At 44.9% G+C, this 27,159-nt stretch overlaps 1 protein-coding gene across 12 annotated transcripts in view; it reads right to left on the minus strand.

Moving 5' to 3' along the window:
• The window catches only part of neo1a (neogenin 1a), a 163,228-nt gene extending 137,609 nt beyond the window's left edge, over window positions 1-25,619 (minus strand). For all 12 annotated transcript variants that reach the window (XM_035151945.2, XM_035151993.2, XM_035151925.2 and 9 more), the window contains exon 1: window positions 24,881-25,619. In XM_035151945.2, coding sequence (XP_035007836.2) covers window positions 24,881-24,971 — 91 coding nt within the window. In that variant the 5' untranslated portion in view covers window positions 24,972-25,619. The remainder of the gene's footprint in view (window positions 1-24,880) is intronic.
• Window positions 25,620-27,159: the final 1,540 nt, after the last annotated feature.

A 27,159-nucleotide genomic window follows, 5' to 3' on the forward strand; every position in this document is an offset into this window, starting at 1 on the left:
GCATCAAAGCAATAGTACAACCAATGCACTCGTCCATCACAGGGTTTCATTGTACACATTGATGTACGCCAATTCAGCAGGCATCACCCAACTCTGAAACAGACTCAAAATGAAAAGCCCTAAGAGCACAGTACTCAACCCACACAGCTCGCTAAAGACCACAAAATGCACAGCAGGCAAATGTTATTTACAGGGGGGCAGAGGGGAAGAAAGGAAACTGAAATCTTATGCAAGACAGGGAGAAGCAGCTCACTGAGGCATGAGGTGAAAACATTGAGCAGGACAGAATAGGGGCATCTTTCACCAAAACAGTTTGGAATTCCAACCCTGGGACACCGCGAAAAGAGGCAAAGGGGACAAACTCCCTATCTGCCCCCAAGCCAAGTTCACTTTCTCCACAAGTCAGAAAGTCATAACAAGACCACTTGGGTTTCAAAATGGAGTCAGGTTACTCTGCTGTGGCAGAGATCGTTGCGGCGAGAGGGAGAGAGAGCTGCAGAGACAGACAAGGGCGAGCAGCAGGAGGGAAATCGGTATCAGGCATGAGACGGACTGGGCCACAAGCAGTTCCCTCCAAAGGAAATGGGCTGGAGAGGCTAGTAAACAGCTTCACCAATGGTCCCTGAGTAGCCCAGAGGCCGCGGCTGCACATCAGCTGGTGACGAGGCCACGAAAGAGCAATGACTGTGCGAGGACTCCAGCTCGATTTCTCTCACCTTGGATCTCAGTGGCATGCGCCCTCTTATCGCTTAATAACCCAGCTGCTACTCTTCTTATTCCCTCTCCCTCTCTTCATCTCTTTCCATCACCACTCCCTATCTGGTGGTGGGTAGGCTGAGCCGACCTGAACGTGCTCACAGTGACTCGAGAGGAGGGGTGAAAGGTCACACGATCGCACAGGGGATTTATCATTAGGATGTAAATAGGATGTCAGTGAGAAAGGACAGAATTGGCATGTCTGTGAATGTGTGCGTGCGTGCATGTATGATACATGTGTGTTAGCAGTGTCTTCCATATGTGAGACGTCATGGCAATGTAACGGCAGTGGGAGTAATGGGATTCAGTTAGTGGCAAAATTAATTGAGAGTCTGACGCCGGCGGGCGCTGATAAGGCTGCTGTGTGTGTGTGTGTGCGTGCGTGCGTGCGTGCGTGCGTGCTGTATATGCCTTTTAGTGTGTTTGCATGTGTGTGGTCCGCCTGCTATAGCCAAACTGAGAAGAGGATGGTTAGAGGGTGATAATACTCTTCACTGTCTTTAACACTGTGATAGTATGGAAGGCAGGGAACTGAGAGAAGGAAGGATGGGAAAGGTAAAGAAAAGGGAGAGCCAGGTAAAGGTAAAGTGCAGCCAGGAGAGAGGAAGCTGGAGACAGACAGAAGGAGAGAGACGGATTAAGAGAGTGGGACACAGTGTACATGCATGCCAGTGAAGGGCTGAGCGCTGATAGCGCCTGTGTGATGAGTCGGTGGGTGACAGACATGCTAGAATTCGCCGCCATGCCACAGAGGATAATGCATCCCTCAGCATGAATGTCTAGAATAACAACAACCGCTGCCTGCATCCCTAACTGGACCTACTGTGTGCAGGCAATGAGGTGCACGAGTCTGAAAGGTAACAATGGCAGAAGAGTGCAGGCAAAATCCCATTCAATTTGGTTAATGTATTGAATGTATGTACGGTGGGGTCCCCATGGGAAAGGAGAATGAAATGACTTCTCCACCACATCTTTACCCAGCCTCTTTCATTCAGTCCAAACTGTAAGTGCAGCTCTGAAATTATTTGTCCACAATATTCTACTGCAGCAATTCAATTAAAAGAATTAGATGTAAATCCACAGAACCCGTCTAAAAAGACAATCTAGTGTTTTGATCTGTGGTAGCCAGGTTACCCTTGGAGATATTCTGATACCTTCATCAGAAATGCCCCCATTACTGCCGGGTAATGGGGGCAGGTCAGGAGTAAATCTATGTATCCCACATCTTGAAAGTATATTAGATTCACCCAGATAAAACTGCACATTTCCTTGGTAAACGTGGTATCAGCCGATACAAAGTAAATATTGTATCAGGACATCTCTAGTTGAGGTTATGCTAAGAGCAGCAATATTATGTGGCTTAGTGTGTACTGGCTCTTAAGGTTCCAAAGGACCCGAAGGTCACAAGTACCAAAATAATTCTGTCAAAATCAAAGCCAATATCCCATCACCCATCTAAATTAAGTTAAATAAATAGACCACAGAGCTTTCAAGGATTTATGTCCCTGATAAATTCAATTTGTCAGATGTCACCTTTTAATATGGAGTGTCTCGTAAAAAAAAAATCTGTGTGCTTTTAAAAACACCAGTCAATTAAATGCAGTAGCAATCGCATCCCTACCTCCGCCTGCACATCAAACTGGCAACACGTCTCTTAATCTGTGCACTGTGTCTGTGTGATAAAGGTGTGGTGTCGGTGCTGTGTTTGTGGGTTGACTGACTGGGACTGATGGACCGAGGAAGCGCGTACACAACATGTTTGTCAGGAACAGCAGCACAAGCCCTTGCTGAACGGTGTGGCAAGAATCTTTGTCTGTGTGCCACCGATTGTTCTGTTGTGTGTGTGTGTGTGTGCGTGTTCTGTGTGTTTGCCATGCTATTGTCTGTGCACGTCAGCATGCTCAAACATGGGCATCTGTGGGGCATTTGTTAGCATTTTTATTTGCCCACAGAATTGCTTTTGTGTCTGAGTGTATGCATATTTGGTTGTGCAGCGTGGAGAGCAGATATTTGCTTGAGGAGAGAGGGGAGGGGAGATGGGTAGTTTGGTTTGGTCTGTCGGCACTTCAAAGCCGCTGTGGCTGGCTGATTGGCTGCCTGGCTCGCCGGCTGACTGAAAATCCCCTAAGGGCAGGCAGACCTCAGATTTGATTACAAACCCAATAATGTGAGCTTCATATTCGCAATGTGAACAGCATTCGTAACTCGATTAGACAAGTGATCGTCTTCGCTGAGCCCCGACAAACACGAGTTAAAGGTGATGAGAGAGTGAAAGGATGAAGGAGGTTGGCTATGTACTTCCTTGTTGTCAATTATTCTGTCCTTGAATATCGGGAGAGAGACTTGTGCGTAGACGAATGCTAATGCAAATGAAAAACTATTATTTCCTCCGGCACAATCCCACCTATCCATCCTGACCATTAATCACTTTCACATCCATCACTTTGCCCCCATGTGCAACACCATAGCTTTTCAAGGCATACTGTCATTTTCCGACCACAACAAAAACACCCTCAGCCCCGTCTCCTGCCCTCAGACGGATTTCTTGCCACCGTGACATTTGGTCTCAGAGAGCGAGCTCTGTGTCTGCTTTTCTCCAGGCCCGGATTTTGAGCCAGTGGGATGATCATTAATTACCACGGAATGGGCTGCTAATGGTCGTCTGCGCTGCTCTCCAACCGCCGACCCCCACCCCACACTGTCCTGGGTCTCCATGGCGACCTGTAGCTGAGTGGCTAGAGGCCTTTTACGAGGAAGTGGATGAGGTATAATGATTGGAAGGCGGGCCTGACCCCTGAGCTTCCTGTGCCACTTGACTAGGCATAGTGCTTATTAGTCGACAATTTCTCTGGCACCTCACAATGGCCTTGATTTACTAACAAGTTCAGGCGGGGCCGAATGGAGAGATCTTGCTAGACCATCGCAGGTTATAGAAAAGCTTGAGTGTTTTGGGGCGTGCCGGTAAACTCTTAATTGTACCACTGATGACTGACAAATGCCTTGGACGTAGCCTCCGGGGACATTTTATTGGCCATTGCAACTTCATTTTCATCAGTGTCACTGGGATTTATGCATGATGCATCTTCTGAAAGACCAAAGTCTCTGACGTTGATGGAGAACCTGTTGGCTGTTTGCACAGAATATGTCAAACCAAAATGAAACTACCCCAGGAGGGATTTTCTCTCTGTCCTTATCTCATCTCTTAAAACAAATACAAATGAATCTGTTCAGCTGTCTCCAAAAGAGAAATGATGAATCTGGCTTGTATCCCATGACAATGTCGGGCAGCATATGGAAGACAACACATTCAATATCAATGTAAATGAAGCTCAAATTAAACTACAATGGTTGGGAAAGAATAAAAAGCTAAATCCTGTGCAGTTTCCTGAGCGGGAATGTATTTAATTTTCAGGCGACTCTACAAATCAAAATGCATCTGAAGCTACCCCCACCCCCCCTCCCACTTTGTAAGCAAGCTGCAGAAGGAGAGTGTTTGCAGCTAGATAGCAAGCTGACATTCACTAGAGTGATTCTAGGCTGACTTCAGCTCAGCAAGGCCACTTGATGCTAGGAGATTAAAATCCCTTGTTTCTATGTACTCTCCTCTTGAAAGGGGTTTGTCCTCCACGTGCACATGGTGCACAATGATATTGCAGTTTTATTTACACTCTCATATCGCAATGGGTGTAGGGCTTTCATAAAAGCCTGCTCTTCCCTCATAGTCAGACCTCTCTAAGCAGAGATGGAAGGAGTCCCAGTTCTGACGGTAGCCCAATTCTGACGACATCCCAGTTCTGACTGAGATGAAACATCCCTTTTATTCCATTAACACACCTTCTCAATGTCAAACAGCAGCCACCAGCCTCCCATCTTGGGCTCAATGGCCTTTTCCCCATGTTAATGAGAGTTGGAGGGGATCAATAGGATGACAGGAAGACAGATCGCCTCGGGTGGGGAGAGGAGGTTGCTCCCGTGAGGAATTGGAAACAAATTCCGACGGGGTAAAGCCCCAAACTTCTAAAGCATGAAACCTCCCAACTGCCATGTCCCATTTTCAAGGCGTCCTCTGCGGGGTGTTAACTCACTTCTCAGTTTTCAAAGGCACATGCATACATCTGTTAATCAGCAGAGGCTTGGTCCCCTCTGCATTACAGGGAACCTCAGGTAAGACAAGGTCACCAATTACTCAATGACAACCGAGAAGCTGTTTGTTCACAGAGTGCTCGGCTGACATGTGTTCATACAGACACTGTGCAGTGAGGGTTGATCACATGGTTTGCAGAGTGAGGCTACATCTACACTAATATGTTCTCATCTATAAACATGTTTTAAAACTAAAGCAATCTGTCCACACAACCATTTAAGCTCCTGAAACTGAAGGCACATGATCATTCACGTATACACTGGGGCATGTGCAGACCAGTGTAAACAGGAAGCAGATTGTCTACTTTGCAGTTGGTTGCTTACTTAGAGAAAATACCACGGATGAGAAACAGTGGTGTAAAGTAAGATGATGAATTTCTTTTCTTGTACCTATGACAATGGGGAACTGTTATTGACAGTAAGTGTTTAAAATTGCGTTCACCACTGGTAGTTGAGTTGAGACTGATGAGAACCAATCAGGACTGTGACTGTGTCATCGTTTCCAGACTTCTCAGTTTTAGCAACTCGGAAAAACTGACTCCAGACGCAGATGTAGCAACGCTGATGCATTTTAAATCTAAGACAGAGTAGTGTCAGAGACCTCCGACTGAACCTAAAGCCATTAAGGTCACAACTTTATTCTTCCTATAGGCAAATTCAAGCACTTTAAGCATGTAGTGCTATAAACTACATTCTCAGAAATATGGTGGAGGACATAAACAGTTGGAGCAGATGAGGATAATCCCAACGAAGTGGACGGGAAATATGATCTCTCCTCTGTGAGTGTTGTAAACCTGTCCTTAATCTGTCAACTGGGAGTCATACCACCCTCCACCACTCGCTTTCATTGATTTTCTCTTTTATTGTACTCTCCTTTGAACGTGATAATCCATGACAGAGCGTGGGGGGGGGGGGATCTAACCAGGTCCAAGATCTGATGTTATGAGCCTGATGTGTTTGGTGGCATCCTTTGAAAGGAAATATACAACCTGACACAGAGGCACTCAAACACAGCGCGACTAGGTGACATGAGATGTTCTTTTTGCTTTTGAAAACAACCACAGTTCCAGAAAGCTGTAACCGTAGCCACCAAACACGAGGCTGCTGCTGTCAGAGGAACTGCCCCCCAATCTACGGCGTGTCTCCCAAGTGGCCCATAATTCACCAGTCATTGAACGGACGGAGCTCGATGGAGCGGGCCTTAAACACGGAAACACCCACAACAGGTCAGGAATCTATTGTCGGGCCCTGACGAAATTATATTAAACTGAAAAGGATTTATATTCCTCGCATAATAGACACGTCTGCTCACACCTTTCTCCAAACTGTTTTAGTGTCTGCTATAAACTGGGATAATTAGACAAATATCAATCTCTCTACATGAGGATTTTTTGGGAGGCTGCAGTGACTCCAGAAGGACAAAGAGGTTACAAATGTACAACACAACTAGGTCCCATTTCTTTTAAATGGTATATGTTCCATTTACCATGGTGAGAGGATTAAAATGACATTAGTGTCCTTCATCTGCCAGATGTACTGTGTTTATGTTGATATTATCCATGATCTGCCCCTACACGTGATTAGCGGTGTCACATGTTAGCGCACTTTTAAAAGCAGCTACACATCGTGACAACCATTGTGTTATAAAATGTGTTCAATCCAACGACGACTCCTATGCATTTTCCATCTAAAAATAGAAACTTAGACTAGATGACATTGTTCAGTCTTCTCCCTCGGTCTGTAAATATCTTTCCCTCTAACAGATAATGTTTCTGCATTTCTCCCGGTGCAGGTGAAAATATCTTTTGCTCAGAAACAATGTGGCCTCGTTAAAGTTGTTACACAGAACAGGAGAAATATTTTAGTTGACTGACACATCGTCGCAGTTTTAAATGGACGGACTATTCATCGGATCTTGATTCAGTCCAGGCTGGGGACTTCTGTTAAATTGTGTGTCTGCAGGTTGTGCACTACTGTGTGCAGATATGAGTTTCTGACTTTGAGTTTATTCCTGTGCTTATAAAGATAAAAATATGATTAACTGTAGATGTTGTGTGCTGCATCTTTAGCGAAAAGCATTAAAGAGTTAAGAGCTGGAGAAGCTTCTGTTTAGGGACTTATCTTGAGTCAAATGACAGCTGCGATGCTGAAGTGACAATCAAGCAGGACAAAGTATTAATAAAACAAGCTTCTCCCCACTGTGCATGCTCAGGAGCGTTGACAATGGCATGCATGCTCTCCATTTTGTTCACAGTATCTCTGCAGAATATGTCACTCATTTGTCACTGTCTGCACGCTTCTGTCAGGAGAAACAAAACAAGCTAATGTCCTCATCTAAACCCAGATAACACAAACTGCTACGACACGCAAAACTAAACAAACTCGCCTATCACCAGTGTTCTTTCTTTCCCTGGCAGGTGGATCCGTCTGTTGATGACTGTTTGGGTGCTGCAGGCTGTGTGGCCAGCCACATGATGATGTATGCACACCTGCCATGGCTCCTGGCTAGCGGTCTCACAGCTGAAACAGTGGGGGTGTGGGCGAGGAAAGGGAAGGACAGGATGGAGGTGGGGAAGTGGGGGGACATGGAAAGAGGGGTAGACGCCTTAAGGGGCAACGCTTGGGGGGGAGGGGACGTGAAAGCAAAAGAGCTAGAGAGCCGTATCCATTATTAATGGTAGTTTGGTGTATGGAGAAAGAGATCTAATGTGGCCGCCAAGGTTGTAGTGCGTGTGTAATCGACAAAGACAGATTCTCTCACTGTGCCTCTTAAGTCTTTCCCATTCCCCATTCTCCTCTGCACACCATCTTTCTCCTCTCTCCCAGTTCATCTTCCCACTGCTTCTCAAAAAAAGACGAGAAACGTTCGCCCAGAGATTATCCTCAGACAACAGGCCGCACGGAAGAATCCCACAAAAGGAAATTAGAGTTAATTAGCTGATGAAGGGATTAGATGAGATGGTGAATACAACAAAAACAATTATGTTGGTAACGTTGCAATTAAAGCTCAGTCAAAATTTAAACATTTTCAAAACACACTGGTTTGCACAGCTACCCTTATAAGGATTTTGCACTGACTTGCATTCATTGTGGACAGCCAAACCAAAACCACTTCCCTGACCAGTTCATGCCTAAACCCCAACCTTATCAGGCTTTGGTCTCCATGAGGTCTGCTGGTGCCGACAAGGAAAGTGTTAACTCTCGCGCGCGCACATGCACCCCCCCCCCCTTGTGGGGGCAATAAGAACTATTATTGTAAAATATTTCCACACTGAGCACATTCTTCAAGAAAATGAGCTGCTAATGAGCACGAGTGACAAAAATGTCCAATTAAATATTCAAGGAGTGTGTCGGTGTGAGTATGATGCACGCGTCTCCGTTGTTGTTAATGTGTGAGATTAGTCTTTCCAACATTTCCATACATCCCTAACAACAGGCCCGTTGTGATGTTTCACCACTTGTGCCTCACCGTCTGGTAAAAGGATGCTGGGAACAAAGGGAATCCGGAAAAGGACGTCAAGTACATTGGGGTGCTGGAAAAGCCGCTGAACCACAACTGTGCAGAGCCATATGAAAATAAATTAAACACTAAAGATACTTAAAACTAATGTCTGGGGTTGCAGGCACATGGAGAGAAGCCCTTTGGCCCAGTACCAGTCGAGACGGGCCAAATAACCGCGCCACCATGACGAATCTAATACAATTACACACATCGAGGTGTTGGGGGGTTGACAGAGAATGATGAAGCCGACATCAAACACAGTGTTGATAAATGGAAAGCAGGGAGCGGCTGACCAGAGGAGGAGTCGGAGGGGGGAGGGCAACAGAGGAAGGCGGAGGAGGGTGAGGCTGTTATTGATTGTGCTGCCTGTGTTCTCGTTGTGAGGAGGATGACGATGGGAGGGAGGACAATGTGTGAAGGATGAAGGGCAGAGTTTGCCCCGCGGGCAGCAGTTAATGCCTTGTGCCCCCCTGAGAACACACCAACTAGTCTCCAATGAGCTGCCCATTGGTCACGCTGAGTATCTGACACACAGAACCCGTTACTACCACTAACACCCAATTCAACCCATCCCCCCTCAAATAAACACAACAATGCATCCAGGGCTGATTGAAATTCAAAAGCGATCCTTGAAGCCACAGGCGTAGACAGCGATGGGCGGGGGGGGGTGGCAGTTGTGACTCACCAGGGTCCTATAAGGACAGATGCTAAATCACTTAACAAGTCCTAAATTAGTTACTCGCAAATCTGCTGGGACATGGGGAACCTAACGGTGTGTGGATTGTGGCGTGACTGGGTGGTGTGGTGCAAAGGCTCTCTGCCATTGAGGCAAAGCGGACTACAAAAAATAATGTGGCACATTTCCTCATACGCCACATTGCAAACAAGTTACTGCAAAGCTGCATCGAATATCATTAGGGACAAGCAACTCACTGTAAGGAATGCATGGCCAAAATGACAGTGGCATTTGTTGACAAAGCCCCGCTCTGAAGGAATACACCACCCTCTCATCACCCGAGCAGCCGAAATCAATTTATCGGAAACGAGGACATGAGCGGCTGGTGACTGACGATTGCCATGTGTGCATCTCATTTTCTCTGAGGGAGGCTTTGCTGCAGGATTTATCACCACCTCTGATCTCATTTCCTTTTCATATGCTAGTGAGGTAAGGAGGACGTTGGGGATGATACAGGGAGAGTGGCCAGCCCAGAATTGGACTCCTGGAATTAATCTGGGAAAAGCCTCAATGCTAACCTGCTTAGTTGTCACTTAATCTAGGGGCAAACCAAACATCAATTACACTAAGCACAAAATGTGGGCCAGATAACCACTGATCCCTTACCCAACAATGAAACCAGAATGGCGATTTAGAACTGGTTCATTAGATTCTTGGGGTATAATTGGCGTACTTGACCTTAAAGCAAAGCAGATGTTTGTTGGAGAAAAAGCTAATGGCTTCCACAACACACAAACACACACACACATGAACTTCGTTTTAATGAGCAGTAGGATTGGTGCTGGACACAACCCCAATCCCGACTACATCACCAATCTTATACGAATTCAGGTCAGCTCAAATACGCTTACGGTCCACATTCAAGGACAAAACAACTTTCCCCCGGGGTGGGGGCTTCTCAGACGACTTAAGTAACGCCGTCTGTCTGTGAGTCACGGCTGCATTCCACAGAGAAAAATGAGGATGTAACAGCCAGGTGAGGTCAGCAAATGGTAAACAGGTCGACATTGGTTTTAACACAACACATACAGAACACAGTGACATACTGTTAAGCTATATGCATCAGGCAGCCATGGATTCAAGATGTGAGCTCTGATTTCACTCAAACTGGGTCACTTAGGATATTTCCCCCCCAAAAAATAATGCAATGAAAAAACTACCTCATTAGCTTCTGTTTTGGACCACACCTACTGTTCTCAACTAACCAGGAGAAAAGTCTGCTTTTATCACCCAACCTAGTTCGGTCAATTAGGAAACAATGAGCATCCTGCCCACTCCTGTGCGAGTACAGTTCATTTCCTGCCTTTATTGTTACAAGTGCTGGGCTCATTCAAAAGTGGTTAAATGAGGGAAGGCCCAGACACTATTTACTCAGCAGGGAGAGACACGAGTCCCTTGCTTCCTAATGGCTTCCTGCATTTCATACAATTGTTTCCCCTCAGGAAGTCTTATCGATACAGGCTGCCGCCGCACTGACCCAAAAACCCACAACACACGGAAACTGTTTAATTAAGTATCCTTGACAAGGAAGACAACTTTTTTTTGTTCCTTTAGCTAAAAATATTCTTGAAGGGGCTCTCTGATCTATGAGAATTTACTTTCCAAAGAGGCGGCTGTTGCGCTTAGAAGAATCTGTGTGTTACCTTTACGATATTAAGAAATGATGAAAGAGAAGAAATCACTTTATTTACAAAACACAAATGGTGTTTGCCCACCCAGCCCTTCATCTGTGCCTCGAGCTAATACGCACTGCACCTGGCAAAGCAATGAAACGCGTGGCAATAAGCATCCAGCGCTGCAAAGAGAAACGAGTTAGAAACTGCTGCTCAGCACAGGAAAGGGTTTCACAATCCATTTTTATACATCAAATATCATTAGGTTTTCCAACAGATACAAACTGTATCTCTGCATATCCTTAAGGCCGGACTCGAGTATTATTATCAACAAATCTATAGAAGCAGCTTTAGTAGTGATTCATAAAACAGGGAATACATGGGTCCAAAAGGGAGCATTTCCTTATAGCATGGATTACTGGATTATATTCTTGCCATCTTTTAATGTTCATTATAATGTGTAGAGAAGAAATAAGGCATTGTATCTAAAAGAGCAGCTAACTTACAAACTGCAGCTACTGTCTCTCCAACAACAACAACAACTGGACCCAGAGCGGGAACACCACATCTGAAAAGTCCAGTCATGACTGTTATTGCCAGCTTGTGCACATTTTGGAGCTGAATGCATTATGTACTGATGAAATGCACTGAACCCTCGCGGATCCTCCGTATTTTCTCTGGAGGAGGTGTCCGTAGTAGTCGGTAGAAAAGAAAGAGAAAGAGCCGACTGTGATCTCTGCAGCGGAATTAATACGTCACTTCCTGCCTCCGCCTCCTGCACCCGGCTGCTCCACCACTCGCCTGAATAATGCGGAGGATTTGATGCTGCTGTGAACGCGTCTGTGCAGAAAACCCCCCCGCTGCGTTGTGCATGTGTGAAAAGGCCGCAGGTAAACTCTGTATCCAATTCTCCGGACTTTGCCCGCAGGTCATGTCTGAAAACGGCTTATGTGATGAGCTGTGCTAAATGCATCAAAGCACTTTCTCCATAAAAAAAAAAGCACAGATTTAATTATTGACTTTCAAACTCAAACTCTTTGAACAACCTCATATTTGTGAATTTGCAAAAATGTGAGAGTATAATTACATTTTATTTATTTGAATGGTCCTAAGAATGAGATGAGCACAGGGTCATAATGGAACAAAACACACCTGTAGATTGTAAACATAACGACACCGTATCTTTGCCGAGGCCGCGAATCCTTCACGTCTTCAAAACCGTGTTTCTGATGTTTCACACGAGGGGTTAACAGAGTTCAGCTTCTACAGCGTGCACATGAACCACAGGTATGTGTGGGACTAGCACAAAAAAGGCCCATAAAATCCACACTCAACCTCTGTCTAGCACGCAAGGAATGTTCTCTGAGCACTTCACTATCAGCGTCGGGCCAGGAGGGGCCATCTTCGGCTCTCTTTGAAGTCCGTGTGGGAGAAGAGAGAAATGGGAGAAGGCGCCGTAATCGTGAGCGAGAGCCGAGAGGCTAGCTATTGCGAGGTCAGACAATTTCTTTCTCATTAGAAATTAATTACCGACGTAGCCAGTGCGGGGGGCCGAGCCGCGGCGTCGCCGGGCATGCCGTGCATCTCCCCGCGGGGAGCACTTGAACCCCTGACCCCCTCACCACGGACGTTTGGGGCCAGAAGGGGTGCGTGACATGGCCCTGGCCCAGAGACACTGCCCCGCCAGGCTGGGAATGCAGTGGCACTGTGGGGGGATTGGGAGAGTGACAAAGAAAGGGAAGAGGGGCTCCACTGATTCAGGGCTCATTGGGTTAGAGAGCTTCATTATTAAGTCCCCTGTCACTCTGTAACAAAAAGTACCCCACGGGCTCGCAGGGGCTAATAAAACCAGCTCCCTTTATAACTTGAGACCACTTCTGACGTCTTTCTTTGAGGAGAAATCAACGTGTGTCCCCCGGCCCAATGAAAGTATCCACATATTTCTGCTGTTGCTATCCACCGAACGCGGACCAGTGAGAGGAGCCAAAACCAGAGCGGGAATTAAGCTGCTTTCACACCTGCTTAATTAGATAATGTTGGGTGAATTTTCATTTAGACTTGCTACACTTCACTACAATATTATACAGCATATGGCACAAACAGACTGCAGGACATATTTTGGGAACTCGCTCTGAGTGTGTGTCTCGTGTATGTGTGTGAGTGTGTGTCTCGTGTGTGTGTGAGTGTGTGTCTCGTGTGTGTGTGTCTAATGTATGTGTGTGAGTGTGTGTCGTGTGTGTGTGTGTGTGTGTGTATGTTCGGTTAGTGATTTTGTTCAGCAGGTGTCCTGAAAGCTTGAATGACATGCTTATGCACTCAGGACTAATTTAGACCACTCCAGGTAAATGAAGTATGAAAGCAGAAAGAGCATTTTGCTTTTTCTCTCCAACCATTAATTTAAGCCCTCGGATAGTTGTTTTCAGAGAGTGCACTACACACGAAACACACACACTCTGATTAATGCTTCATATAGAAGAGGTTACACTGGACAAGCACATTTAAAACTGTCTTTAGGAAAAGAAAACCCTTCTGAATGTGGAATCTTTTAAGATAAATATAGTAATTTAATTGGCTGTTATTTCACCTTCAAGCCAATATAGACCTGTGTGTGTTTGTTTGTTCATAAAAGGTCAAAGATTCAAATTCTACATATTCACACATTCTGATTAGGACAATTTTGCATCCTCGCCTGTCAACACCTCCTCCGCAAGTCTTTGCATTCCCCGCGTGGCTGGCCTGCCACATGACAAGTAATTAGGCCATTAAACAATTTGTCAACAACACAACTGATAATTGATTCATCATTCGAGTCATTTATCAAAAAAAATCCAAATGCATTTACCATTTCCAGCTTCTCATATGTGAGGATTCGCTGCTTTGGTCTGATCTTTAAATCACAGTAAATGGAATCTTTGGGTTGTAATTGGACAAGACGAGCAAATTTAAGTACAACTTTGCAGACTAAACAATGTATTAACTGATCAAATAAACAATAGAGCGATAGATCATAATGTAAATAAAAACGTTCAAATTGGGCTTGGTAGGAAAAACCCAATTACCGTGAGACCAAACATGTCGTGCATCTCCTCAATCCCCGCGTGATTGAAAAGGGGGAAATAAATGATCGGACAAGTTTAACTGTAGCCATTAATGTTCATCTCCCTGGGTTCTTGATGGGACACCTCATTAAGAATCTGTTGGTAGCAGCTGGCTCGCTATCCCACCTCATTACGGCCCCCACCATGCAAGAACCTCTGCCATTGGCCCTCCCACCCCATCCCCCACTCCCAACATGTCCCTCGTGTCTCATGTGACATCTGTGTCTCGGGGTCCTGTGATGGAATGCTGCTCGCCCGCTATCCCTCCGCAGGTGCTCCCTGCTGGCCGCCATTCATTTCGCATCCATTGCCGGTGCCGTGGCTGAGCGACCCGTCACAGGCTGAGAAGTGGGGGGGGGGGCGAGCGAGTGGAGTCAAGGTTCAAGGGACAATGGTTAAGGAATCAGGGGGAATTGCTGCAGCTGCTCTCCATCACTGGTCGTTGTGCACACTTCAGACTGGGTGGAAATCCTCACACCTCTACAAGCTTACTGCTCGGCCTCCACCTGATTATCCTCTGAAACAAGTTCATCCTCCTCTTCCTCCTCCATGTCAGACCGAGAGAGGAAGGTCATATGTCTGTATTTAGACACAGCTCAAGAGTCCCAGATGTTGCTCTCGGGTTCTCTGTGGCTGAAACCCTGCAGTACTTGTACAAAAGGATCGGAGGAATTTCAGCAAAAACTAAATACACAAATTTTTTCTAAACCTTGTGGGCGTCTGAAGAATATCCTTAACTGTGCACATGAGAGAAATGCTGCGAGTCGTAACGTCACAATGTGAAATGGGTGCAATCTTCCCCGGCATTGTGTAAGACCATCTGTAATCTAAGTCGCTTTTCACAATCTTAACTTTCATATCACAGCCAAACCTACTCAATATCAGACTCCATAAAACAGAAACTAAAGGAGAATATTACCTTTTCCAAAAGGTCAAGGACCGGAATCCACCTCAAGAAACAGGACACGCACGACCGAGCAAAGTAAGTGGTGTCTCATTTTATTACCATGATCACCATTGTTCGGTTGTACGACCACATGGAAAGTGTGGTCCTGACGTCAGAAGTTAGAACTACCACTGCTATTTTAAGACCTTGAAAGAAAGTCTTAAACCACAAGCAATGTAGACGCAGCTCCTGTTTTTCCACCACTGTAATAAAAAAGAAGCCCCAGCACCTCTCTAAAGTCTTGGCATTGTCTTCAACAGTAAACTTTGATCACCACAGTTGAACAGTAAATCAAATATCAGGCAAAAATTATAAATATCTATGGCCAAACGCAAAGCTTACTTTGCATTTGAGCTGTGGAACATTAATATAAAAAAGGAGAAACGCCATCATCTTTCAAGTAAGTGCCGCTGAGGGACGAATTCATTCATCTGCGAAGGGCAAAAAAAAAGCAGAATCAAGAGAGACAGCCATTTCCATTACGTCACAGCAGTGTATTAAAAAAGGCTTAAAGCAGTAATTTCACCGGTTCGACTGCCTCTGCCGACCTGCGTTAGCTGCGGATGAGCTCAGGGTTGACGGGGAACAGGCTCCAAATAACGTGGTAAGAAGTCAATGCAGTCAGTGGAGCCCAATGCCAAAGGGGAGCTCCCAACAGCACAAAGGAGCCTCTATCTAACGCTGAAGCTTTCAAAGAATCGTTTCAGCTTGGACTTAGCAGCAGAAACATTGGTTAATACCGGGAAAAGTTTTTTTTCCAGGGGGTCACCATAGCAGCAGGTGAAATCAAAATAAGACCTGGGGAGGGTTTGAACGGAAGAGCTCACTGAGGAACTGGGACACACGGTGATGCATACACGAGTAGCACGCCGGTCTTAACTCTAAACCCTGAACAGTTTCAAGCCTAATGTCTGAGACTTAACTATCCAGAACGCTGCTGCGCTCTGCATGCTGAGACAGCGCCGCGGAAAAGTACTGAGTGGGACAAAAAAAAAATGACACCTTCTTCTATTCTCGCTGAAGCCTGAACACACTTCGCCTACGACGTTTAAAACGTTGAGTGGTTTCAATGGATTTCCACTACAAGAAAACAAAACAGCACAGTCGCTCGCTTGTAAAACAGATGGACAGAGAAGTGGAGGAGAAAATACTGCGACTTCAAACTATTGTTCTGGCAGATACTCGCCCAATCTGAGGCAGCTCATCAACTATTGAACAGATACCATAATTAGACATCTTGGTTGAAGCCGAGCGCTGGTATTGAATTGGGTTACGGTCAAAGACAGGAAAGAGTTGACTTAATCTCAATGTGGAGAAAATCCCAGTGAATATGTCAATATTCTGCGATGGGAAACATCAGGTTTTAATCTATGCTAATCTTGTGTAAATCTTTTTTTCGAGAAACGCTTTTAGGAATGATCTAAACCACAGGACTGCCTGCGTCTTTACAATTCACAGCTGGGAGCAAATCTGTTATTTTGTCTGAAACTAAATTAAGAATTTCACATACTATAATAATACTACAAGCAATGTGGCAGCCAATACAGGCCTCCTCTCACTTTTTTCCCCCTCGGATCTAAAAATACACGCTCAGCACATAAACATTAAATCAATTACACCAAGGTTGCAAGCTGCTGCACAGAAACGGGTCTGATTTCTCCCTGTCTTCCCAGTGAAAGAAGCCAAACACTTTTTTTGAAGAGCGAGTTCAAGTCGGGGAAACTCTCTTAACCTTGTTGATAAAACAGCTGTTCAATCCCAGATGGGTGGCATACGCCTAAACAAATACCCACCCAAACACACACACACACACACACACACAATCCCAGTATGACTAAAGCTGCCAAGAGCCACAGGCCGGGCACAAGATGATGGCAGCCAGTGCGACTGAGCAGTGCCGACAATCCTCTCTCTGTGACTGACTGCCCCCCCCCCCCACACCCTTTCAGCACATGAAAAGTTCCTTTGACTGAATGACGGCTGAGAGGCTCTATGTGTACATGGATGACTGACACTTTGAGTGCGTGTAGGAGATCTCATATACACACACACACACTGGTAAACCTGCAGGTAATATGAGGAGGAAGCTGAAGATGACGATGTTTGAGGTTAGAAAAGTAAATAATTCCCGAAATCTCTGTCCCCCTGCCCATCTGTGTGTGACTCACACATCTAGAGAACTTCTTAGGAAGTGCAGAGTTGAATTTGGTGCGATTTGGACACACGATAGATTCTGTAGCAGCTGAGTAAACAGGCGCCGGCTGTGACGCCTCAACATAAACTACGTTGTCGATGGCAACAACAGCTCGTTCACAGCAACTGATTCTCCAGTTTGGGGTTCTGCACACGGAGGAAAGCTTCATCAAACTTTAAATAAGCAGCTCTTTGTGTCCTGCAGGTCTTTACTTGCTGCAGGTAACGTTTACAGTTTCAGAAAGAAAGCTGCAACCAGCATCACCACAGGATCCTTAAAAACTATTCTGGTTTAGGATTAACATGGTTCAAATTTCACTTTCCGCAAAGGACAATTGTGATGAACGAAAATCAATATATTGGCCGAGCTGCATTGATTCTTCTTTGCCTGCTTTGTGTTGGAAGCACAAGCTACTTCACAGCTGCACTACACCATGAACTACACCATTGAGAAGACTTTCGGGGTTAATTCATCACACCCTGGACGTCCTCCAAAAAGACGGCGGAGAATAAATTCATGTCTGAGAGCTGCAGGATGCTGCGACTCCAGCAGATACACCGCAACCAAATGAAGGTCATTAATCAGTCTTTCCAGAGGAATATTAGTCTCTCTTCATTTACAACCGGCTCCGGGGCCAGGAGTGAAACCCGCCACCGAACAATTACACTAAATATAAATTGCACTAATTATAACGAAGGTTCTTCAGGAGTAACGACAGATTGGGGGAAAAGAGCTTCCAAAATCTAGAAAAGCTGCAAGAAAGGTGAAGCCAACTACCATTCCCCTTTCTCCCTTGTGTAGTTCATGCTGACTGAATTAAGTCGGAGCCATATCCATCATTCTAAGGTGCTCTTGCTTCCTATTAAAATGATTATACATCATCTCTCCTGTTGCTCGTTTCTGAAAAGTAAGGATTAATAGTTTTTCTATTAAAAAAAAAAAAAAGGCCTCTTGACTATCTTTCAGGGTTATGCACCTTTTTGAGATTCCTCTGTCAGACAAAGCTTCAGTTGAAAATCTCTTTAACTGCTTCCTCTGGAGTGAGAGCATCTGGAGTTTCTGTGGACTTTCTCCCGTAGTATAAAGTCTGCAGAAACTCGGGAGCAGCTCAAGTGTGAACACAGCAGGGGCTCCTCCGCAGGATTCACCGCGATCAAGTGATCACAATTGATGAAGTTTTCACGCAACAGAAAAGAAAAAAAGAAAACCTTTATATACACGAGGATGTATCTGGACAAAGAGGCAGATCAAGGATTTTTCTCCACACTCTCTATCCCAGGGAATGATTGATGAAATCAGTCAGGTATATTAAGAGGACTGGTTGAATTGAGGGGACGGCTGGGCCTTGGCAGAGGTATGTTGCTTTTCATTAGATTCTCAATCATTAAAAAATTTAATAAAGCCTGCCTTTTTATTCAACTGCTTATTAGGGACTGCTGCAATTTGAACCACGCCCCTTGTGCCATCTTTCAAAAATCTGAAAAATTTGAAAATAAGAATTCAAAAAGCCTTAAGACGTCTCATTTGAATAGGAATTGCCTGAATTATCCCCACAGGGTTGTGAAAACTGTGTAAAACAGAGTGTCGCACTCATTAGTCCAGGCTCATCTGACAGGCACAGCTTGCATGTGTCATAATCCCATGCAGCTGCCACAGGAGACACCATGACAGCAGCTCGACACAACCAAAATAGTCAAAGTTGGAGAAGAACTTTCCGGGGAAAAGTTTTTCACTGTCCTGCTAAGTTTGTTTAAAGATTCCTTCAGATGCCCGTTCCTTCGAGGTTTGGTTGAGTGCCAGGCCAGGGGAAAAGACTTACTGTGCTCGCAGTACACTACTTAAATCTAGCGTCAATACACACACACACAGATACACACACACAGTAACACACTGCCATTTGCTGCACTTTTAAAAGACGTGCACTAAAACAGAGAAGCTTGGCTCCTGCAGCACTCTTGTCTGCAGTGAAAGACGATGCCACAGTGTCCTGGAGATCACGACCGACGGGACTTCAGTCCAACATGGGGCGGTCAACACACACTCGAAATCTGATTATAAGATCAAAACAAAAACAGCAGACATCTGATTGTGAAAGTATTCAATGTGTTACCACAGATATCTGCCTCGCGAGTCCTCACGTGAGCCTGGGCTGCACTGCATCACTTTCATTGATTATAATAGAAATGTAGGTCAAGCTGATACAAGTGAATAATTCAACAACAATCATATGCTGACATTGGCAGAGAGATTCTGAACCAAGTCAGCCACACACTGAACAACCTAAACACTTCATTTTTTAAAATTACACCAAGGTTGCAAGCTGCTGCACAGAAACGATAAAAGATTTTATCAACACAGCGTCACACCTAATCAGATGCATTGAATTTCACATGGTAAGTTTTATTGATGTCCAAAACACACAGTTTTTGTTTCACGTTTGTATTACAGAGTTCAAAACAACCAAACTCTAAGACCCTGGCCCGAACACAACACTTGACTGTTCACTGTGTGACTGGAGCGAGGCTTGGAGAGCAGAGCGTGACCAGTTCAGAGCTGCACAGCAGGACAGCAGTCACCTTAGAGCTGAAGTGCACGCCAGCATAATAACAGCAGTGACAGGCTGCAACTCTTATTGACATGTGCCCATAATTTCAGTCTGCTCTTTGTGTGCTTTTGCTCACAACTCGGCTATGTGTGTCAGCGCCATAGAAACGCTAAAGACTCTCCCGGAGGTCATTAAGCCCGAGCGTCATTCAGTCACAGCAGAGCAGCGCCGCCTGAGGAGCACAACGGCACCGTGGCAGATTAGAAATTCTGCGTTTTTGTTCTGTTTAAGAAAAAGTCGAGTAAACATTTCCAGCGACGTCTCCAGTACAACATAAAAAAAGCAGTTGATGTCCCTCAGGTTTCCACAACGTCTCAAGAGAGGCATCACACAGGGGAAATATGGACAGATTCCTGGACTCTTGATGCTACACAACTTTTCTTTCAAACTCGTGTCAAGTCCTTTTGGCAGCCGTCTCTGTTTTGACATGAAAGGGTCGAGCAGACACAAAGAAGACAGACAGCAGCCGGACGGGAAAGGTGCAGCGTCTGACATCTTTTTCAGGCACAGCAGGAGCACCTCGCAATCTGAGAGACATTCTGCTTTTAAGACCAGCGCACTTGATGTGAGCTGACCAATCATAAACTGGAATGGGACGGCGCTTAAAGTGCACACAGAGCTGAAGGTTACAGACAACAGCTAAAAGGCCTTTTTGCAAGACGTTAAATGAAAGGGTTCTTCCTCGTGTCCAAAAACCAGGGTTTCCCCCGAGGAAATTGATCAGAGGGAAGTGTTAAACAAAAGAAGGAGCCTTTGCTGGCAGGAAGTGTCATAATGAAACCGGTGAAGCAGGAACGTCTGCTTCAAACGTTAACTTTTAAATAAAATGGCCGAGCAGGTGAATAAAGAATTTCAAGTTCCCTTCATCCCTGTGTTTAGCTTGCGACTCTTCTCTCATAGAAAAAGAACTTTAAATTTCTGTTGTTGTTGTTTTTCCCTTTAACTTTTTGCCGTATCCCTTTGATTAATCACAGCAAAGTGAACGTTCATTAAGGCCCTAAACCCCATTGATCAATTACTGTCATCTCCGGAGCTCAGTGACAGATTCATAATTTCTTAGGGGAAACACATTTGTCCCGCCCCACTAGTCACAAGTTCATTCTCACGCCTACTTGCAGCTGCTTCTTGTTGTGTCAATATCATTTTTGGATATTTTTCTCTGCGAATGTTTTTACGACAACACAGACTTTTTCAGAAATTTGTAAAAAGGAACTGTGACATCACCAGTTCACGTGAAAATGTTCGATGTCTGTTTACTCTGCACCTTCGTTCGTTATCACTTCACATTCGACTGAGGATTGATCACTGTTTGCTCCATTAAAACACAAAATCCTGCATAATATTTCTCTTTTAGCTTAATAACTTGCCAGACTCGTTTAGTAATAATACAGCCTGTACGACTTCTCAGCCTCCTTCTGAAAATATTTTGCGAACCTCAGTGTCTAACCTGTTTTTTAAATCCACAAATCGCTCCATACAATATCCTCCCACTCGCATCGTCAAACCCAGAGAGCAGAATCACACAGAGGAAGGTTTTGAGATCAGGGTTGACATTAGTTTCATGTATCGGTACGTATGAAAGCTGAAGGTGAAACGTTACACCACCCAACATAAACATCTTTCAATGCCACTGAACGTGGAGCAGAATCAGAGGAGCAGGAAACGCTGGTCTAAAGGCTGAAGTCATTTTTCCCCATCAGCAGAAGCAGCTCTGATAGAGGTAATTTCATCTTGGCAGGGGGGCAGCAGGAGCCACGGACTTGTCCATGAGCCGCTCTGGGTTTTAGACCATGATGCAGGCTTGGCTCGCCTCCACTCAAAACAACCCTCCCTTCACTTCCACGAGCGACGGACACACGGGGGGGGCTGACGACGCCAGGGAGAGTAACTGCTTTAAGCAGCGGGCGGGAGAGCAATCAGGAAGGAAATCGGTAAACGTTTGGGAAAAAAAGAATAGTGAGCGGAGATCGAATTCAAATACTTTCAATCTGACAAACCAGGTTCAAACCTCAACATAAAAGATGATGTGTGGAAGGTTGATATCGTGAGAGATGGGATTAAAATATACAAGTTTCATGATGTACATTTTTTCCCACAGAGTAAATAATAACTGCACTATGTATAACGTAGTACAGGACAATAATACTGTAGTTCAGCCTACACTGTATTAATCAACAGCTGTATGACGTATGAGGGGTTTTAGATTGAACCAGTCTCCTTTTGAAACCACATTCGAATTCACTAGATCCAGATTTTTATATCCAGATCTGCGCCGATTTCATGATGGTCATAGATATCCACCTCCTAAATATGCCTAATTTTGGAAAAAAATCTAAATCCCCAAAATGATTCCCTGAGAAAATAAATTACAGCCTATTTCTAACGGTAGAGAAAGTGAATACTAATTCCTGGATCCAGTCCTTTATCCAGATCCGCACCATCTTCCCATGTCCCATCCTTCCACCAATTTTCATGTAAATCTGTTCTGGTTCCTTTGTGTAATCTTGCTCTCAAACAAACCAAACCAGCAAAGAAACGAACAGGGGTTAAAACATAACCTCCTGTCCGAGGGTAATAAAAGTCAGTCATCCTGTTGTCGACTGAAAGCTCGAGCTGAAAGCACCGACCCCTCCCCAACCCCCCCAAAAGATGCAATGGCAGATGTCAGTCCATCTATTCATAGGACATCGATCCACCCTTCCCTCCTGCCAATTACAAGTGATAAACTGTTGTTGACAGTCGGAGCCAATGATTTCAATAATTGGGGTCAATTTAACCCCCACAAACCCTGCACAGGCACTTTTAGCTGCTGAAGAAAGCAAACAGCAACAAAGCACAAACAGGTTTTATTATTTTCCACGGCTGATCCCAAACCGCTGACCTCACCACGCCGTCCCTTAGACCAAGAGGCCGAACAGAGAGAGCTCGCTGGCGTGTCCCAATGGAGGTGGTGTCCTGAGAGAAGTATATGAATCAAACACTTGCAAATGTGCGCAATTATCCATCTCTCAGTGGATGGAGGTCATTAGGCCTTTATGAGCCCCATAAATAAATGATCAACAAACAGTGTACTATACGGCAGAGAGACCGCAGGTGACTCCACATGACGTACATCCCATCATGACGTGATGGAAAGATTCTGCTACTTTCTGAGCTTGTAAATACCCAGAAAAGGAAGATTCCACTGTGAAACGAGGGTGAGGTCTGTGTTATTGTTGAAATCCAGGGTGAATAAGATCCCGATTTCAGCTTTCTTTACCTACGAAAAACTGGGGGACCACCAGGGCTTTCCACACGCAACAACACAAAGGTGGCAAATTAGTCCACGGAGAAGACCTTAAATGCTCAAAAGAGAAATGCCGGTTGTTTACAGAGTCTGAGCGGAGCTGCATCTGAGGTGGTCTGCAGGGATAAAGCCCCAGAGAGTGGTCTGTAAGAGCAGGGGGTTGCCAAATGTTTACACATTTCAGCAAGTTATTTGCATTGTCCTCTGGGATACAATCAGCACACAATCCCCCCCCCCGAGCAGGATTACAGAGATAAGATAGAGCCTAAATGGATTTTACACTCCTCTAACAGGCACTTGTTTACAAAAGCCAAAACTTCTGGGGCAATTTATTTCAACTTCTAACAACTTTAAACTACAGACGAGGAAGTGGTAAAAGAAAGATATAGCAGCAGTCTGGTTGAACTTTAACAGGTTATTCCAAAGGGAAACAAAAAAGAAAAGTGAGACAATCTATTGTGTGTGTTGTTCCCGAAATAAATGGAGTGGACAGAAACTCTCCAAGCTGCGACTCTGCCAACCTCTGATAAAAGATAAAGTTCCGGCCGCAGCCCGGGACCTCAAAAGAAATGTGTTTTGAATAAACAGATATTTTCAGAGAAGGGGACCCCACAATTAGTAATTGGAGACTCGCTCTGCGTGTGGGTCCCCGTCCAATTGTCTGGAATCAATCAGAGCTCCCAGAGGAACTCCCTGGTCCCCTAATCTCCTGGTTTTATTACTTTCCAGACAGTCGGCCTGTTTCACCCTACCCCCATCTCTCTCTTTTGTACTGATCTCTGGCAAAGCCAAGGAGGGGTTTTCGTTTTTTTTCTTCTTCCCTCTCTCTCTCTCTCTCTCTCTCTCTCTCTATCTGCCCTTCCACCACTGCAGAGCTCTTCTCATGCAGGAGAGGGTCTTTCATCAGGCTCCACACGCAAGAGACCCCGGCAGCAGCAGCAGCAGCAGCAGCTCTAGCAGAGGCCCATCATTCCAAGGCCGGTCTTTGCACGATCATTCTTTGTAAAACTGGCAAAGGAAACGTTGAGCTTTCTAAAAAGGGGGGGATGGATGGATGGCTTCTTTTATTTTTGACACACATACACAGAACTATTTTGCATATCATGCGAATGATTGGGAGGAGAAATTGGGCCATGTTGCACAAGAGTCAGTTACGTTCACAGCTTTCCAGACCACATGCTGCTGCGTCTCACACACGAAAAAAAAGAAAAACCGATAAAGAACTCTGGCATGATGGGGGTCCTCGATAAGAGCTGGAGCTGTGTTCGCTGCAAAGCCTGCTGGGAAGACCCCCTCTTCTTTTTCCCCTGTTTTATTCCTCTCTACCCCCTCTCCAATGCATCTGGTGGCCCTGGAGTGCCCATCACAGAGAGTTGGTGCTGCAACACACAGACTCCACACGTCTCCGTGCTGAGGGGCCACCAGTTGGAATAAGTGCTCATTGCAGTTTCCTCAAAAACAATTACCAGGAGCAAATGAATAAGCTTCTGTTTATCCATCAGCCAAACATGTATTGACGCCAAGTTAATGAGACGTCTGCGGGAGTGATGATGCGGCCTTATTACCTGACAAGTGAAAACACTAATCACCTCTTTCCATCCTGTGCTGCTTCTTCTTCTTTTTTACTGATGCATGATCCAAACCCTCTGAAATCCAATTGCACAACCACAACACAAAAAAAGCCCAGAACACCTCAGCCACATGTGTGTGAATCAGATTTTTGCAGACAAAGGAGAAGATGCATGTTGCTCTGCAGCCCTGGAGTGGATAAAGTGTGTGTTATGAGAAGAAGTAGCCTACTTTAGTGGAAGTTCGGGTTAAAGGAGGAGCCCCGAGCAGCAGAACTAGCAGCTTTAGCTCCATATGTCTGCGCTCCGGAGGCAGCAGCAGCTCTTCTCTGCCTCTTTTTTTTTTTATCCCAAACCACACGAGTGTTGCAGCCCTGTATCTAAGTTCCTGGAGGAAGAGACGAGGAGAAGGAGGAAGAACATGAGGATTTACCTTTGTCGACATGCTTCGCCGCGGCGCTCTCCGTGCAGAGAAAGGTGAGACAGAGGAGAGAGAGGAGCCACAGAGCTCCCCGCTCGGCCATCACTTTTCACAAATGAATCTTTGCAGGCTTCAGGAACCCGGAGGAAGCTTCACTTTCAATACAAAAAAAAATTACAAAAAGAAGAAATGAATCCGTAAATATCCCACCCCCGGGGGTCACCTCCTGCTGGGAAAATGCGCAACAAGGGGGACGACACCGTAAAAAAAAAAAATGTATCAAAAAATGTATCAAAAATAAAAGTTCAAAGTGCTACAATGCGCAGAAACATCCGGAGGCAGGTAGTTCTTCAAAGTGTCCGGATGGAACATGGAGCCGGAGGGAGGAAGCCGCAGGTCGGAGACGCGCACACTGTTTTCTCAACTTGTGTCGAGGCGAGAGGTCGGAGAGAAAACACTGAAATCAATCCATGGCCACGGAGGCGCAGCGCAAGGACGAGAAAAACCACCGCTGAGAGCGACGCGCCGCCGACTCCACTCCCCGAGATATGCGCCAGATTCCCCCGTGCGTAAAAAAAAAAAAGGCAGAGGAGACGACTTTGGGGGGAAAGAGAGAGCTGAGCCGGGGAGGTTTGAGGAAAAAAAAAAAGATTAGATCCGAGCAGAAGGAGAAATCTCCGCCGCGGCCAGCTCACTGCTCACGGACGGGACGTAAGGGAGAAGCGTGTTGAAGGGCTGGATCTCCGCAGGCTCCCCGGAAAACAGGGTGTGGAGCGCGGAAGGTTTGGATCGTGGCTGCTGCCTGTGCGCGCTCAGGCAAACACTAAACTACGGTGTGGGATTTCAGTCCTGACCCAACACCTCAAGCTCAGCCTCTGAGACGCACCGTGCACGTGGTTTTTACGTTTCACAAGTTCAGGGTAGAGGAGGTTTGTCCAAAGATGTCCAACCTTTAATTCAACACATTCCCAGATTATCAGAAATGTTTCTGTCAAACTTCACCAACAAATACTTTTCACATTACCTCATCCTTTCAACTCTTTGCAGTGAATACAACAATATATAACAAAACCAAGTCTACATGTAATATACCATGTGACACTAATGTAAATAAAACTAACACAATAATATAAAAACATGGTGGCAACACTTCCAGATTGTCATTAATGTTTCTATCAAAGTTTTCACATTACATCATCCTTTTAACTTTGCATTAAATCCAATAACAGGTTATAAAACTAGGCCTACGTGTAATAAACCATGTCAAACTTACACAATAATAAAAACCATTGCAGCAAATAAGTCACACGTAGCTTGTGACTCTCAAAATATCTCACACTTACTTTACAGTATTTCTAATTTCTGTAACTTCATACTTCCACTTTTCCACATTTCAGAGTAAAATACTTTATTTTATACTGTAACACACATGTGGCCGTTACTTAGAGTTACTTTTCAGACTAAGATTAATAAAACTGAATATTATCCCTCAGGGAAAAGTCAAAAGCTTCCAAGCAGTTTATTAAAAAATAATAATTATAAGATACCAAAAAATAAGATACGGTATGATAATCAAATCAAATATAATGGATTTTTATTTCATCTCATAAAGTAGTTATGTACTTTACTTTTACCACTTTCAATATCAAAGTGATGAACACGTTGATACACAAATCCATCAGTATATCAATTACAGCGAAATGAGCCATTGCTGCTTGATTTGTTCCTTTGCGTTTGGTATGTGAGACTGCAGCCATCACTTATTCCATTATCAATACACCTACCAGTGGTTTTCTTCAATACAGGATTGATTGTTCAGTCAATATAATGTCAGAAATAAAGAGAAAAGGCCCGCGAGTATCATTACTCCCTGAATCCCACATGAATATCCTCAACCAACTGTAGGAAAAACACCCAGAGGTTGAGTTGACCATTAAAGAAAAGTGGTAAACCAATAAAGAAGCTCTCACCAGTGAAAGTTGGGTATGTTTGCATTAAAAAAAAGAACAAGATTAAAACAAAAACCATCATCAGAATTGTGGCCAATTCCGCTTTCTGTCTATAATCATTTCCTCTTTGGAGTTCTGCTTTGTTTCTGGTGCCTTGAGAAGTAATGACATGCTCAGTATATATGTATAGTTACAGTGAATAATAGGGTTCAACAGTTCAACAACACGTCTTTGCCCAGGGGCCCTGTCGGTCATTAATCCAGCCGTGAAGGCACCGGTTTGCTAAACGGTTCAATGGTAAATGGTTGCACTTATAGGACAACTCTATGTATAACTACTTGA

Source organism: Hippoglossus stenolepis, chromosome 1 (assembly GCF_022539355.2).
Source record: "Hippoglossus stenolepis isolate QCI-W04-F060 chromosome 1, HSTE1.2, whole genome shotgun sequence".
Classification (NCBI taxonomy): Eukaryota; Metazoa; Chordata; class Actinopteri; order Pleuronectiformes; family Pleuronectidae; genus Hippoglossus; species Hippoglossus stenolepis.